A 14,546-nucleotide genomic window follows, 5' to 3' on the forward strand; every position below is an offset into this window, starting at 1 on the left:
CGTAATACTGCCTGCTGCAGGAAACCTCCCTCCGTAATTCTGCCTGCTGCAGGAAACCTCCCCTCCCCGTAATACTGCCTGCTGCAGGAAACCTCCCCTCCCCGTAATACTGCCTGCTGCAGGAAACCTCCCTCCCCATAATACTGCCTGCTGTAAAACTCCCACATAGAATGGTTGTATTGTCACACCCCTTGTAACAGCCATACTGCCTATAAAACAATACCCACTGCAACAACCTCACAGTGCCTGCTACAGAAGCCCCCCATCCCCCGGTAACAGTGTCTGCAGCAACACCATCAGCCTTGCAACTGTGCCTGTTGCAGTAACCCCCTCCCCCCATGTTAAGTGTTTATTTTAACATCCCTTCTTGTAAAATATGTCTCTCTTAACCTCAGTGCCTCCCTCAACACCCCTATAAAATGGCGCCTGCCCTGACACGACCACGTAGCGGCACCTACCTCATGGCGGCTCTGGCACAGTGACATGTAATCGTGCCTATAGAGTGCAATGTAAGGAAATAATACTACCTGTGCTTTAAATTTAAAACATCTATAAAGTGAAAACAAATAGAGACAATTAATTTTGTTTTTATACATTTATTTGTTGTTGTTGCTAAATTCTACCTGCCAATGTAAGTCTGTACAATTTTTTTTTTTAACCCTTAATAGTAAAGAAGACTGCTAGGTTTTTTAAGGAGATGTCTGTTTTTAATGCTGACCCTTAATCCGTGCCCACTCTGTTTTTGTTTGAAGTCTTGTCTACAAGAACTACGAAGGCAGTTTCCTGGCAGCCACCGGGTAAAGAAACTCACTGGCATGAGATTCGAGGCCATGGAAAGGTAACATAATGGATACCATGTATTCTTCAGATGTCGGATCTTCTCTCGGTTTCTCCTTTGTACATGCCGCTTGGTATTTTTTATCGCTTCTATGTGTATTTGGAATTTTTCCCGATACAGTGATGATTATTCTTGACAGTATAAGATCACTTTTGGCAGTGGAGAGACTTGCCCTCTTGCTACCTATATTCAGACAGTATACTAATGGCAGATAAGTGCTGAACAGCAACTCCCCTTGTTCTACCTTGTATTGTCACTAGCCTCCAGCGGCCACCTGGAGAGCGGCTGACACAAATGGGCACAATGCTTTCCCAGTGACTGACTGTAGTAACAGTAGTTTGACTTTTTGGTGATGAATCATCCTAGGGATAGGACTGCTCCCCCAAACAGCATATCTGATACATATTGAACGTTAAAGGAGTTGTCCACTACTCAGACAACACCTTCTCAATCAGCATTTTTGCCCCCACTAAAATAACAACACTTATATTCAACTTCGGTGCCGTTCTAGCAGTGTTGGCACTGGCTCTATCAGGGATCGTGTGGAATTATGTCTTATTCTTCCGAAGGCCGGAAAGAGAAGCCAGCACTGATTGGCCACAGGGATCGCATGACATAATGTTACGCGATCCCTGGGAGAACGAGTGCTGATGCCAAGGGACAGCGCTGGCACCGGAGGTGACTATAAGTGTTATTTTACAGGAGCAAACATGCCGATTGAGACGGAGTTGTCAGAGTGGAGAAACCCCTTTTAATTCATTTTGATCTTTTGGTGACAAATGTCGCCATATTTTTTTTTCAAACACATTTATAGTATAACAGTTATACATTTCTTACATAAGGATATTGGCTCCTTTTTATTTTATTTTGATTTCATTGAACATCACTTTTTTTTTTTTTTTGCCCGTTTTTTCCTAACAGATTTCTGTAGGTTGCTTGACTAGTTACACGTAGACCTCTGCTAACACATATCGTGACAGCATGTAAAGGAGTTAACCAGTACTTAGATATTGATGACCTATCCTTGGATAGGTGGGGGTCTGCCACCTGAAACCCCCAACAATCAGCTGCTTGCAGCGTCCTCGGGGGCGGGATATACACAGAGTACAGATCCTGCACCCCACAGCTATATTCACCGTGTCGTGATTGTTCTAGAGTTCTTCTGTGCAAGTCCTATTGAAGTGATTGGAGGCTGAGATGCATTGGAAAAGCCACTACATGTGTATGGAGCTGGTTGAGGTGTCAAATATCAGATCCTCACCTATCTGGTATGGATCCTATGCTAAGGAAAAGTCATCAATGTAGACAATCCCTTTAACAGGGAATGAAATGTAGCATCATTTCCTAAGGCCTCTTCAAACGTCCGATGTTCTTGTATGAGTGCCATCTTTAGTTTTCACTGATAGTACTCATACCTGTAATAGTCTATGGGACCATTCACAAGTCTGTGATTTTTTTGAGAACCAAGAGATCTGTGGAAAATCGCGGAGACCTGATTGATTCCCAAGATCGGATTAAAATCGGCAATGCAATTCAGTGGGTCCATGAAAAAACTCGACATTGTCGCCAGTGCCCTGCAGCCAATCAGCAGCAACTTCACTCTTCCCTTTTTCGAATGAAACGGATGCCCCGAAGAAGTGAGAGTTGCAGATGTCTGACTACTTCTTGTTGTCTGTTACATCTGAAGGAAGTGGCAGCTGTTTGGCTGCAGGGCTCACATGACACGCGTCACACAAGCCTCGGGATGCTCGACACCAGAGGGGGAGTACAGGCTGTGGTTATTTTACATGGGGGAATATAGTAATTGAAAATAGGTTATCCGAGTGGTGGACAGCCCCATTAACCAGTCCAAGCCCTGACTATTTACTCCCATCCATGACAAAGCACTTTTTCCTTTTTGTACTTTTAAAATCTCAATCTCAATTTTTCTTTTCTTGTTTGGTTATTCAAATAATATATATATATATATATTGTATGTATGTATATATAAAACATATAGATTTTTTTCTTTTGATTTTTTTGCCAACATTGAGGAGTGTAGAATTGAGAAAAAAAGAGAAATTCAGAGCAGCTCAATGTTTTTAAGACGTTGGTAGTTCCTTAAGTAGTTAACGAAACCAAAATAAAAAGCTTTCCATCTGCGGATGGCTGATTGGGGGCTTCTTGCCCCTCGCCAGTATGAAGAGATGCCCGGCATAGGCTTGCCCCTGTTCTCATCTCCCATGCTCAGACATATGGCACAGTCTCCTGAATACATGGAAGCCTGAACTGTTTATAAGTATTTTTCTGAGCAGCTGAATATCTCTTTTTTTACGCTGACTCGCTGGGTTGTTGTTTTTTTCTATGGATGTTTTCTGGAACTGATTTTCCATAAGCGGTTTTCACTTTCCTTTTTGGAACAGGTACGATGATGCTCTCCAGATATATGACAGGATATTACAAGAAGATCCAACCAACACAGTAAGTCAAATATTGTGACTGTTATAGGTAATTTGAGAGAAGCCGGCTGAGTGCATACTCTTGGCTAAGAAAATATTGCTTCAAATCATTCTCGCTCTCCCACAGGGAAATCTATTTCTTTTTAATTATTTTTTTTTTCTTTTATTAACTGGGACATATTGTTTTGCTTGCACGCTAAATACCAGAGAAGCACAGAAATTAATAATGTAATAGCTTTTCTTCCTAGAGCGACAGACGTTGGAGAAACTTGCTTTCCGCATAGACCATTGCCCTGACAGAGTTTTGAAATATTGCGGCTTGCGCGGGGTTAACTAGAACTTTAATATTAAGACGTGAATTACACAACGACTTCATTTATTCAGACCTCCCAAAATTAAATAGACATTATTGAGCTCCCTGAACGTCAAGAAACAGATCCGTCCTCTTGATGACATATCCGTCCAGTAGATTGATTCCCAGTTCTCTCGAAGTTGTCGGGAACACTCCACCTTTCCTTCCTACTTTACATCATGTCCTGCAATATTTCTTTAATGGGAGCCTGTCTCATGGATGTGCCGCACTAAAACCTCCACATTACTTACTCTCTTTTACAGCGTTACAGATATTGGTTTTATATAAACTTTTTGCAATAAAAGACCTCACCATAATTGCTTCTTAAAAGTGTGTACAAGTTATCCCCTATGCAGAAGACAGGGAATAACATCCTGATCACTTTGGGTCTGACCGAGGTGGCCTCCACCAATCCCGAGAACCAAGTCTCTGGAGAGCCTCGCCTGCCTACGATGGTCGATCCTACGCACTACCGCTCCATTTATTCTTAATGGGACTGCTGCAGATTGTCGACCGCTGCAATGAATGGAGGGGGAGTGCATGTTATCGTCTTCTGCTAAATTTACATGGGGCTCTAAAGTCATGGATCACTGGGGACCTCGGCAGTGATCAGAGTTGTCTCCTATACTTTGGATAGGGGGTAACGTTCAAACTTGAGAACACCCCTTTAAATCTCACTTTTGTAGCATGACCAGTGAGACTAGTTGTATTTTCCTCCCCTTCATCTAAGCATGTGCTGAGAGACAGATGCACCTTTTAGAGAATGGCGGCTCAAGTACACCTGCCTACACTGTGCATTTAACGTCTAGTTTAAAGGGGTTGTTCTCTACCCGACTATCCCCTTCTCAATCCTTATGTTTCACCCCAGTAAAATAACAACACTTAAACTTCCCTCCAGAGCCAATTCTGTTCGGCACTGGCTCTCCCAGGGCTTGCCTGACATGGTTATGTCACACGATCCCTGCGGCCAGTCATTACACCACACTGGGGCCATATGTGGTCAAAGAAAAGGGCAAAAAAAACCCATTTAATTACTTATCCTCCAGTAGGATGAAAGTTGACTCTAGTCCCACATATTGGAAGTAGTTACTCTATAAGTCAATGTCCAACTCTTTAAAGGGAATTTATATACAGGTGTTTGCTATTTAATCTAAAAGCAGCATAATGTAGGGGTAGAGAACCTGATTTCAGGGATGTGTCACTTTTTCTAGGCTGCGTTGATGTGGTTTCAATCCGATCAGTGTTTTATCAGCAGGAGATTATCGCTGCAGGTCCAGTTGCCGTGTGTCAGACGGTCCAGATAATCTGTGTAACCCCACCCCCACCACTGATTGAATCATAAAATGGTAGAGTTGGAAGGGACCTCCTGGGTCATCTGGTCCAACCCCCTGCTCAAAGCAGGATTCACTAAATCATCTCAGACAGATGTCTGTCCAGCCTCTGTTTGAAGACGTCCATTGAAGGGGAACTCACCACCTCTCGTGGCCGCCTGTTCCACTCATTAATCACCCTAACTGTCAAAAAGTTTTTTCTAATATCTAATCTGTGTCTCCTCCCATTTAGTTTCATCCCATTGCTTCTAGTCTTTCCTTGTGAAAATGAGAATAAAGATGATCCTTCTACAATGTGACAGCCCTTGACATATTTGTAGACAGCTATTAAGTCTCCTCTCAGTCTTCTTTTTTGCAAGCTAAACATTCCCAAATCCTGCAACCGTTCCTCATAGGACATGGTTTGCAGACCAGTTACCATTCTGGTCGCTCTTCTCTGAACTTGCTCCAGTTTGTCTATGTCTTTTTAAAATGTGGTGCCCAAAACTGTACACAGTATTCCAGATGAGGTCTGACCAAAGAGGAGTAAAGACCGATAATGACTTCACGTGATCTAGACTGTATGCTTCTGTTAATACATCCCAGAATTGTATTTGCCTTTTTTGCTGCTGCATCACACTGTTGACTCATGTTCAGTCTATGATCTATTAGTATACCTAAGTCTTTTTCACATGTACTGTTGCTTAGCTCTATTCCTCCCATTCTGTATATGCTTTTTTCATTTTTATTGCCCAGATGTAGTACTTTGCATTTTTCCCTGTTAAAAAACATTCTGTTGGTTGCTGCCCACTGCTCCAGTTTATTTAGGTCTTTTTGAATCCTCTCTCTCTCTTCTCTAGTATTAGCTATCCCTCCTAGCTTTGTGTCATCAGCAAATTTAATCAGTTTACCCTCAATTCCTTCATCTAAATCATTGATGAAGATGTTGAACAATACAGGTCCCAGGACAGAGCCCTGTGGTACCCCACTTGAGACGTTCATCCAGCTGGATGTGAAGCCATTTACAACCACCCTTTGAGTCCGATCACTAAGCCAGTTATGAATCCACCTAACAGTTGCCTGGTCCATTGCATACTTGGTCATTTTTTCAATAAGGATGGTGTGAGATACTTTGTCAAATGCTTTGCTGAAGTCAAGATATACTATATCTACAGCATTTCCCTGATCCACCCAGTCAGTGATTCTGTCATAGAAGGAAATTAAGTTAGTCTGACATGACTTGTTAGTTACAAACCCATGCTGACTCTGGTTAATCACTTCATTCTTATCCAGGTACTTACATACATGTTGTTTAATAATTTGTTCAAAGATCTTTCCTGGTATAGAAGTCAGACTCACCGGCCTATAGTTCCCTGGATCCACCTTCTTCCCCTTTTTGAAGATAGGAACAACATTTGCTCTTCTCCAGTCTTCTGGGACTTCTCCTGTTCTCCAAGAATTTTCAAAGATTATGGAGAGTGGTTCTAAAATTTCTTCTACGATCTCCTTCAGTACTCTGGGGTGTAATTCATCTGGACCTGGAGACTTGAACTCATTTATGTTAGCTAAATATTCCTTCACAATCTTTCTGTTTACAGATAACTTGGATTCTTCTATTCCTTTAAAAGGACAGTGAAGATCAGTTGATGTTACATTTTCTTTCTGAGAGAAAACAGATGCAAAATAGGAATTAAAAAGTTCGGCCTTCTCAACATCCTCTCTTACCATTTCTCCATTTTCATCCTGTAAAAATTCTATAGCATCTTTGACTTTTCTTTTACTTTTGACATACCCCCAAAATCCTTTTTTATTGCTTTTGACATCTCTTGCAAGCCTTAATTCATTGTCAGCTTTAGCTAACCTGATACATGCCCTACAGGATCTGCAGACTGCATTATAATCTTCTTTAGATATGCCTCCCTCTTTCCATTTAATAAACATTTCTTTCTTTCTTTTTAGCATGTGTTTAAGTTCTGTGTTCATCCATCCTGGTTTCCTTAAATGCTTCCCATTCTTCCTACTTTTCGGGATTGTTAACGATTGTGCTTTGAGAATCTCATTTTTAAAAATTTCCCATCCTTCCTGGACATTTTTGTCCTTAAGGACATCCAGCCATTGGATCCCTCCTATTCTCTTTCTGAGTCTCTTAAAATCTGCCTTTCTAAAATCTAACCTTGAAGTTTGAGTCTTCACATGTCTTCCTCCTCTAGTTATCCAAAATTCTATAATAGCATGATCGCTGCCTCCTAGGGTCCCAGCCACCTTTACCTCCTCAACCATTTCCTCCCTGTTTATAAGGATTAGATCCAAAGTAGCAGATCCCCTTGTTTTCTCCCCTACCTTTTGGAAGATAAAGTTGTCAGCAAGAGAGGATAAGAATTTGCTTGACCTGTTAGTTTTACTTGAGAGAGATTCCCAACAAATGTCTGGATAGTTGAAATCTCCCATGACCACTACGTCATATTTTTTGGAGAACTTGGTCATTTGATACATAGAGTTCATCCATATCTTCAGCTTGCCCAGGTGGCCTGTAGTAAACGCCTACAATGGTGTCCTTTCCGTTGTTCTCTCCTTGTATTCTTACCCAAACAGTTTCCACAGTACTCCCAGTCTCTGAAGCTTCAATCTCTCTGCAGATATACGCTTTTCTAACATACAATGCGACACCTCCTCCTCGTTTATCAATTCTGTTTCTTGCAAATAAGTTGTATCCTTTTAGCCTTGTATTCCAATCATGTGTATCGTCCCACCAAGTTTCAGTGATTCCAATGACATCATATTTCTTTTCCTGCGTTAGTAGTTCCAATTCTCCTTGTTTGTTGCCCATGCTTTGTGCATTTGTATAAAAACATTTTAGTTTGTGATTGGTTTCTCTTCCTCCCATATTTTTATTATTTAAATTGTTTTGTCTTTGTTCTTCCTTTCCACTTCCAGTAGCAGAGAACTCAATAGTATTTGTCAGCTGTATGGCTTTTTCTGGCCTTTTGCTTCCCTTCCCACATTGTTCTAGTTTAAAGCTCTCCTGATGAGTGTAGCAAGGCGACTTCCAAATACATGTTTTCCAGTCTTCGTAAGGTGCACCCCATCTCTAGCAAGTAGTCCATCGTATAGGTAATTCATTCCGTGATCCAGAAATCCAAATCCTTGTTGACGGCACCATCGACGTAGCCAGTTGTTCACCTGTAGAATCTTATTCCATCTCATTGTTCCATGGCCATCCACTGGGAGGATGGATGAGAAGACCACCTGCTCTCCCAATTCTTTCACTTTCTTGCCTAAGTCTTCAAAGTCACTGCAGATGGTTTCCAGGTCCTTTCTTGCGGTGTCATTTGTCCCCACATGTATTAGCAGGAATGGGTAGTGATCTGTAGGTCTGAAGAGTCTTGATATCCTGTCAGACACATCTTTAATTTTTGCTCCAGGAAGACAGCACATTTCTCTTGAGGTTATGTCTGGTCTGCAGATAGCGGCCTCTGTTCCTCTTAACAGGGAATCCCCCATGACCACCACTCTCCGTTTTTTCTTCACAACATTCTTCTTTCTCCATCCAGGAGGATTCTGAGGGCTTACAAGGTTATTCATTGCTGGCAAAGTCTTATCTTGCTGTATTTCTTCATGGTTCTCCTGCGTGAGAGCCTGGTACTGGTTCCTGAGCAGTATGGGTGCTGACTGCCTCTCGATCCTCCTGCTTCTGTGGGTCACATGCTTCCATTCCTCGGTTTCGTCAGGTGCAGTTCGAATTTCTTCTCTTTCTGAATCATGAAGAGATAATTCTGCTCTGTCTAAGAACTCTTCACCTTCCTTAATGATTTTCAAGGTAGTTAACCTCTCTTCTAGATTTCGCAACTTTTCCTCCAACAGGGACACAAGCTTGCATTTCTGGCATGTGAAGTTTGGCTTTTCCACTGGCAAGTCTGTGAACATGTAGCAGGATATGCAGCTCACCAAATGGCTCCTGGACTCTTCCATGTTCTTACTGTTAATGTTCTGAAAACAGTGAAAAAAGCTTCAATATGCGTGCGCCGGTAGGCGCGCGGTTTACCGATGTCCTCTTTCCAGCTCCAAGAGCCAGAATCCAGTGTTCTTTGAGCTCGCTGAGACTCTTCACTTACCCCAAAATGCAGTGGGAATATGCAAATTATCTCCTCAGGACTCCTCCCCTGATTGGCTGTTTCCTAAGTACCTTGTCTGTAAGCAGACAATCAGTGGTGTGGGCGGGATTGCACAGAGCTCAGCATTCAGAGAACTGTTAGATCTCCAACTGGGAAAACAGGGATTATATCAAAACTACAGCAAGCAGCCCAGTAAGTGACACATCACTGGAATCAGGGTCTTTGCCCCTACATAATGCTGCTCTCAGATTATGTAGCAAAAAACAGCTGACAGTCCCTTTAAATACTAGTTCAATAAACCAAATCAAGTATTTCCATCTGCAGGTGGCTTTTTTTGAGGTCAGGGTGAAGAAGCCCCGCACAAAGACTTGCCCTCATCCTCTCCTGCCTTCACCAGGATAGCTGATCACCGAGACCCCAACTGTCCTGGGAAAAGGGGGCACTAAAGTACCCGATTGAATGACGCAATGGCTACCACTACGGGCACCACTTTCATTATTCCATAACGCCCCTTTAATAACCTTGTACTCCGCCTACGGAGTGTTACTTTATCCAGTCTGGCCTGTTTGGCTTATACCACATCCATGTATTTTATTTTCTACCATAATCTAAGCAGCTCCATGTGTCGGCTCGCACTCTCGCACACACGCACTCTCGCACACACGCACTCTCGCACACACGCACTCTCGCACACACGCACTCTCGCACACACGCACTCTCGCACTCTCGCACACACGCACTCTCGCACACACGCACTCTCGCACGCACGCACTCTCGCACGCACGCACTCTCGCACGCATGCACTCTCGCACGCACGCACTCTCGCACTCGCACGCACGCACTCTCGCACGCACTCTCGCACGCACTCTCGCACACACGCACTCTCGCACACACGCACTCTCGCACACACGCACTCTCGCACACACGCACTCTCGCACACACGCACTCTCGCACACACGCACTCTCGCACACACGCACTCTCGCACACACGCACTCTCGCACACACGCACTCTCGCACACACGCGCACACGCACTCTCGCACACGCACTCTCGCACACGCACACACGCACTCTCGCGCACACGCACTCTCGCGCACACGCACACACGCACTCTCGCACACGCACTCTCGCACTCTCGCGCACACGCACTCTCGCGCACACGCACTCTCGCGCACACGCACTCTCGCACACGCGCACTCTCGCACGCACGCACTCTCGCACGCACGCACTCTCGCACTCGCACGCACGCACTCTCGCACGCACGCACTCTCGCACGCACTCTCGCACGCACTCTCGCACACACGCACTCTCGCACACACGCACTCTCGCACACACGCACTCTCGCACACACGCACTCTCGCACACACGCACTCTCGCACACACGCACTCTCGCACACTCGCACTCTCGCACACTCGCACTCTCGCGCACACGCACTCTCGCACACACGCACTCTCGCACACACGCACTCTCGCACACACGCACTCTCGCACACTCGCACTCTCGCGCACACGCACTCTCGCACACGCACTCTCGCACACACGCACTCTCGCACACACGCACTCTCGCACTCTCGCACACACGCACACACGCACTCTCGCACACATGCACTCTCGCACTCTCGCACACACGCACTCTCGCACACACGCACTCTCGCACACTCGCACTCTCGCACACGCACTCTCGCACTCTCGCACACGCACTCTCGCACTCTCGCACACACGCACTCTCGCACACTCGCACTCTCGCACACACGCACTCTCGCACACACGCACTCTCGCACACACGCACTCTCGCACTCTCGCACACACGCACACACGCACTCTCGCACTCTCGCGCACTCGCACTCTCGCGCACACGCACTCACGCGCACACGCACTCTCGCACTCTCGCACACACGCACTCTCGCACACACGCACTCTCGCACTCTCGCACACACGCACTCTCGCACACACGCACTCTCGCACACACGCACTCTCGCACACACGCACTCTCGCACTCTTGCGCACACGCACTCTTGCGCACACGCACTCACGCACTCTTGCGCACACGCACTCTTGCGCACACGCACTCTCGCGCACTCGCACTCTCGCGCACTCGCACTCTCGCGCACACGCACTCTCGCGCACACGCACTCTCGCGCACACGCACTCTCGCGCACACGCACTCTCGCGCACACGCACTCTCGCGCACACGCACTCTCGCACACACGCACACACGCACTCTCGCACACACGCACTCTCGCGCACACGCACACACGCACTCTCGCACTCTCGCGCACACGCACTCTCGCGCACACGCACTCTCGCGCACACGCACTCTCGCGCACACGCACTCTCGCACACACGCACTCTCGCACACACGCACTCTCGCACTCTTGCGCACACGCACTCTCGCGCACTCGCACTCTCGCGCACACGCACTCTCGCGCACACGCACTCTCGCGCACACGCACTCTCGCGCACACGCACTCTCGCACACACGCACTCTCGCACATACACACACACACGCACTCGCACATACACACGCACTCGCACATACACACACACACGCACTCGCACATACACACGCACTCTCGCACACACGCACTCTCGCACACACGCACTCTCGCACACACGCACTCTCGCACTCACGCGCACATACACACACGCACATACACACACGCACATACACACACGCACTCGCACATACACACACACACACGCACTCTCGCGCACACGCACTCTCGCGCACACGCACTCTCGCACACGCACTCTCGCACACGCACTCTCGCACACGCACTCACGCACTCTCGCGCACACGCACACACGCACTCTCGCGCACACTCACTCTCGCGCACACTCACTCTCGCGCACACTCACTCTCGCGCACACGCACTCTCGCGCACACGCACTCTCGCACTCTCGCGCACACGCACTCTTGCACACACGCACTCTCGCACACACGCACTCTTGCACTCTTGCACACACGCACTCTCGCACTCTTGCACACACGCACTCTTGCGCACACGCACTCTTGCGCACACGCACTCTTGCACACACGCACTCTTGCACACACGCACTCTCGCACTCTCGCAGTCTCGCACTCTCGCGCACACGCACTCTCGCGCACACGCACTCTCGCGCACACGCACTCTCGCGCACACGCACTCTCGCGCACACGCACTCTCGCGCACACGCACTCTCGCGCACACGCACTCTCGCGCACACGCACTCTCGCGCACACGCACTCTCGCGCACACGCACTCTCGCACACACGCACTCTCGCACACGCACACACGCACTCTCGCACACTCACTCACGCACTCTCGCGCACTCGCACTCTCGCGCACTCGCACTCTCGCGCACACGCACTCTCGCGCACACGCACTCTCGCGCACACGCACTCTCGCGCACACGCACTCTCGCGCACACGCACTCTCGCGCACACGCACTCTCGCACACACGCACTCTCGCACACACGCACTCTCGCACTCTTGCGCACTCGCACTCTCGCGCACACGCACTCTCGCGCACACGCACTCTCGCGCACACGCACTCTCGCGCACACGCACTCTCGCGCACACGCACTCTCGCACACACGCACTCTCGCACACACGCACTCTCGCACACGCACACACGCACTCTCGCACACTCACTCACGCACTCTCGCGCACACGCACACGCACTCTCGCGCACTCGCACTCTCGCGCACACGCACTCTCGCGCACACGCACTCTCGCGCACACGCACTCTCGCACACACGCACTCTCGCACACACGCACTCTCGCACACACGCACTCTCGCACACACGCACTCTCGCACACACGCACTCTCGCACTCGCGCACTCGCACTCTTGCGCACTCGCACTCTCGCGCACACGCACTCTCGCGCACACGCACTCTCGCGCACACGCACTCTCGCGCACACGCACTCTCGCGCACACGCACTCTCGCACACACGCACTCTCGCACATACACACACACACGCACTCGCACACACACACGCACTCGCACATACACACACACTCTCGCACATACACACACTCTCGCGCACACGCACTCTCGCGCACACGCACTCTCGCGCACACGCACTCTCGCGCACACGCACTCTCGCACACACGCACTCTCGCACACACGCACTCTCGCACACACGCACTCTCGCACACACGCACTCTCGCACACACGCACTCTCGCACACACGCACTCTCGCACTCACGCGCACATACACACACACGCACATACACACACGCACATACACACACGCACATACACACACGCACATACACACACGCACATACACACACGCACATACACACACGCACATACACACACGCACATACACACTCGCACATACACACACACGCACTCTCGCACACACGCACTCTCGCACACACGCACTCTCGCACACACGCACTCTCGCACACACGCACTCTCGCACACACGCACTCTCGCACACACGCACTCTCGCACACACGCACTCTCGCACACACGCACTCTCGCACACACGCACTCTCGCACACACGCACTCTCGCACACACGCACTCTCGCACTCTCGCACACACGCACTCTCGCACACACGCACACACGCACACACGCACTCTCGCACTCTTGCACTCTTGCACTCTTGCACTCTTGCACTCTCGCACACACGCACTCTCGCACACACGCACTCTCGCACACACGCACTCTCGCACACACGCACTCTCGCACTCTCGCACACACGCACTCTCGCACATACGCACTCTCGCACACACGCACTCTCGCACACACGCACTCTCGCACTCTCGCACATACACACACACGCACTCGCACACACACACGCACTCGCACATACACACACACACGCACTCGCACATACACACACACTCTCGCACACACGCACTCTCGCGCACACGCACTCTCGCGCACACGCACTCTCGCGCACACGCACTCTCGCACACACGCACTCTCGCACACACGCGCACATACACACACGCACATACACACACGCACATACACACACGCACACACACACGCACATACACACACGCACATACACACTCGCACATACACACACACGCACTCTCGCACACACGCACTCTCGCACACACGCACTCTCGCACACACGCACTCTCGCACACACGCACTCTCGCACACACGCACTCTCGCACACACGCACTCTCGCACACACGCACTCTCGCACTCTCGCACACACGCACACACGCACTCTCGCACTCTCGCACTCTCGCACACACGCACTCTCGCACTCTCGCACTCTTGCACTCTTGCACACACGCACTCTCGCACTCTCGCACTCTTGCACTCTCGCACTCTTGCACTCTCGCACACACGCACTCTCGCACACACGCACTCTCGCACACACGCACTCTCGCACACACGCACTCTCGCACACACGCACTCTCGCACACGCACTCTCGCACTCACGCACTCTCGCACACACGCACTCTTGCACTCTTGCACTCTTGCACTCTCGCACTCTTGCACTCTCGCACACACGCACTCTCGCACACACGCACTC

General features: G+C 49.1%; 1 protein-coding gene across 2 annotated transcripts in view; it reads left to right on the plus strand.

Annotated features, from left to right (window-relative positions):
• Positions 1–14,546, plus strand: part of EMC2 (ER membrane protein complex subunit 2) — an 85,567-nt gene that overhangs the window by 34,482 nt on the left and 36,539 nt on the right. For both annotated transcript variants that reach the window (XM_073679770.1, XM_073679771.1), the window contains exons 5-6: positions 753–838; positions 3,241–3,298. In XM_073679770.1, coding sequence (XP_073535871.1) covers positions 753–838; positions 3,241–3,298 — 144 coding nt within the window. The remainder of the gene's footprint in view (positions 1–752; positions 839–3,240; positions 3,299–14,546) is intronic.

This window comes from Phyllobates terribilis, unplaced genomic scaffold, assembly GCF_046119375.1.
Source record: "Phyllobates terribilis strain yellow unplaced genomic scaffold, ASM4611937v1 Scaffold_4__5_contigs__length_816908805, whole genome shotgun sequence".
Taxonomy (NCBI): domain Eukaryota; kingdom Metazoa; phylum Chordata; class Amphibia; order Anura; family Dendrobatidae; genus Phyllobates; species Phyllobates terribilis.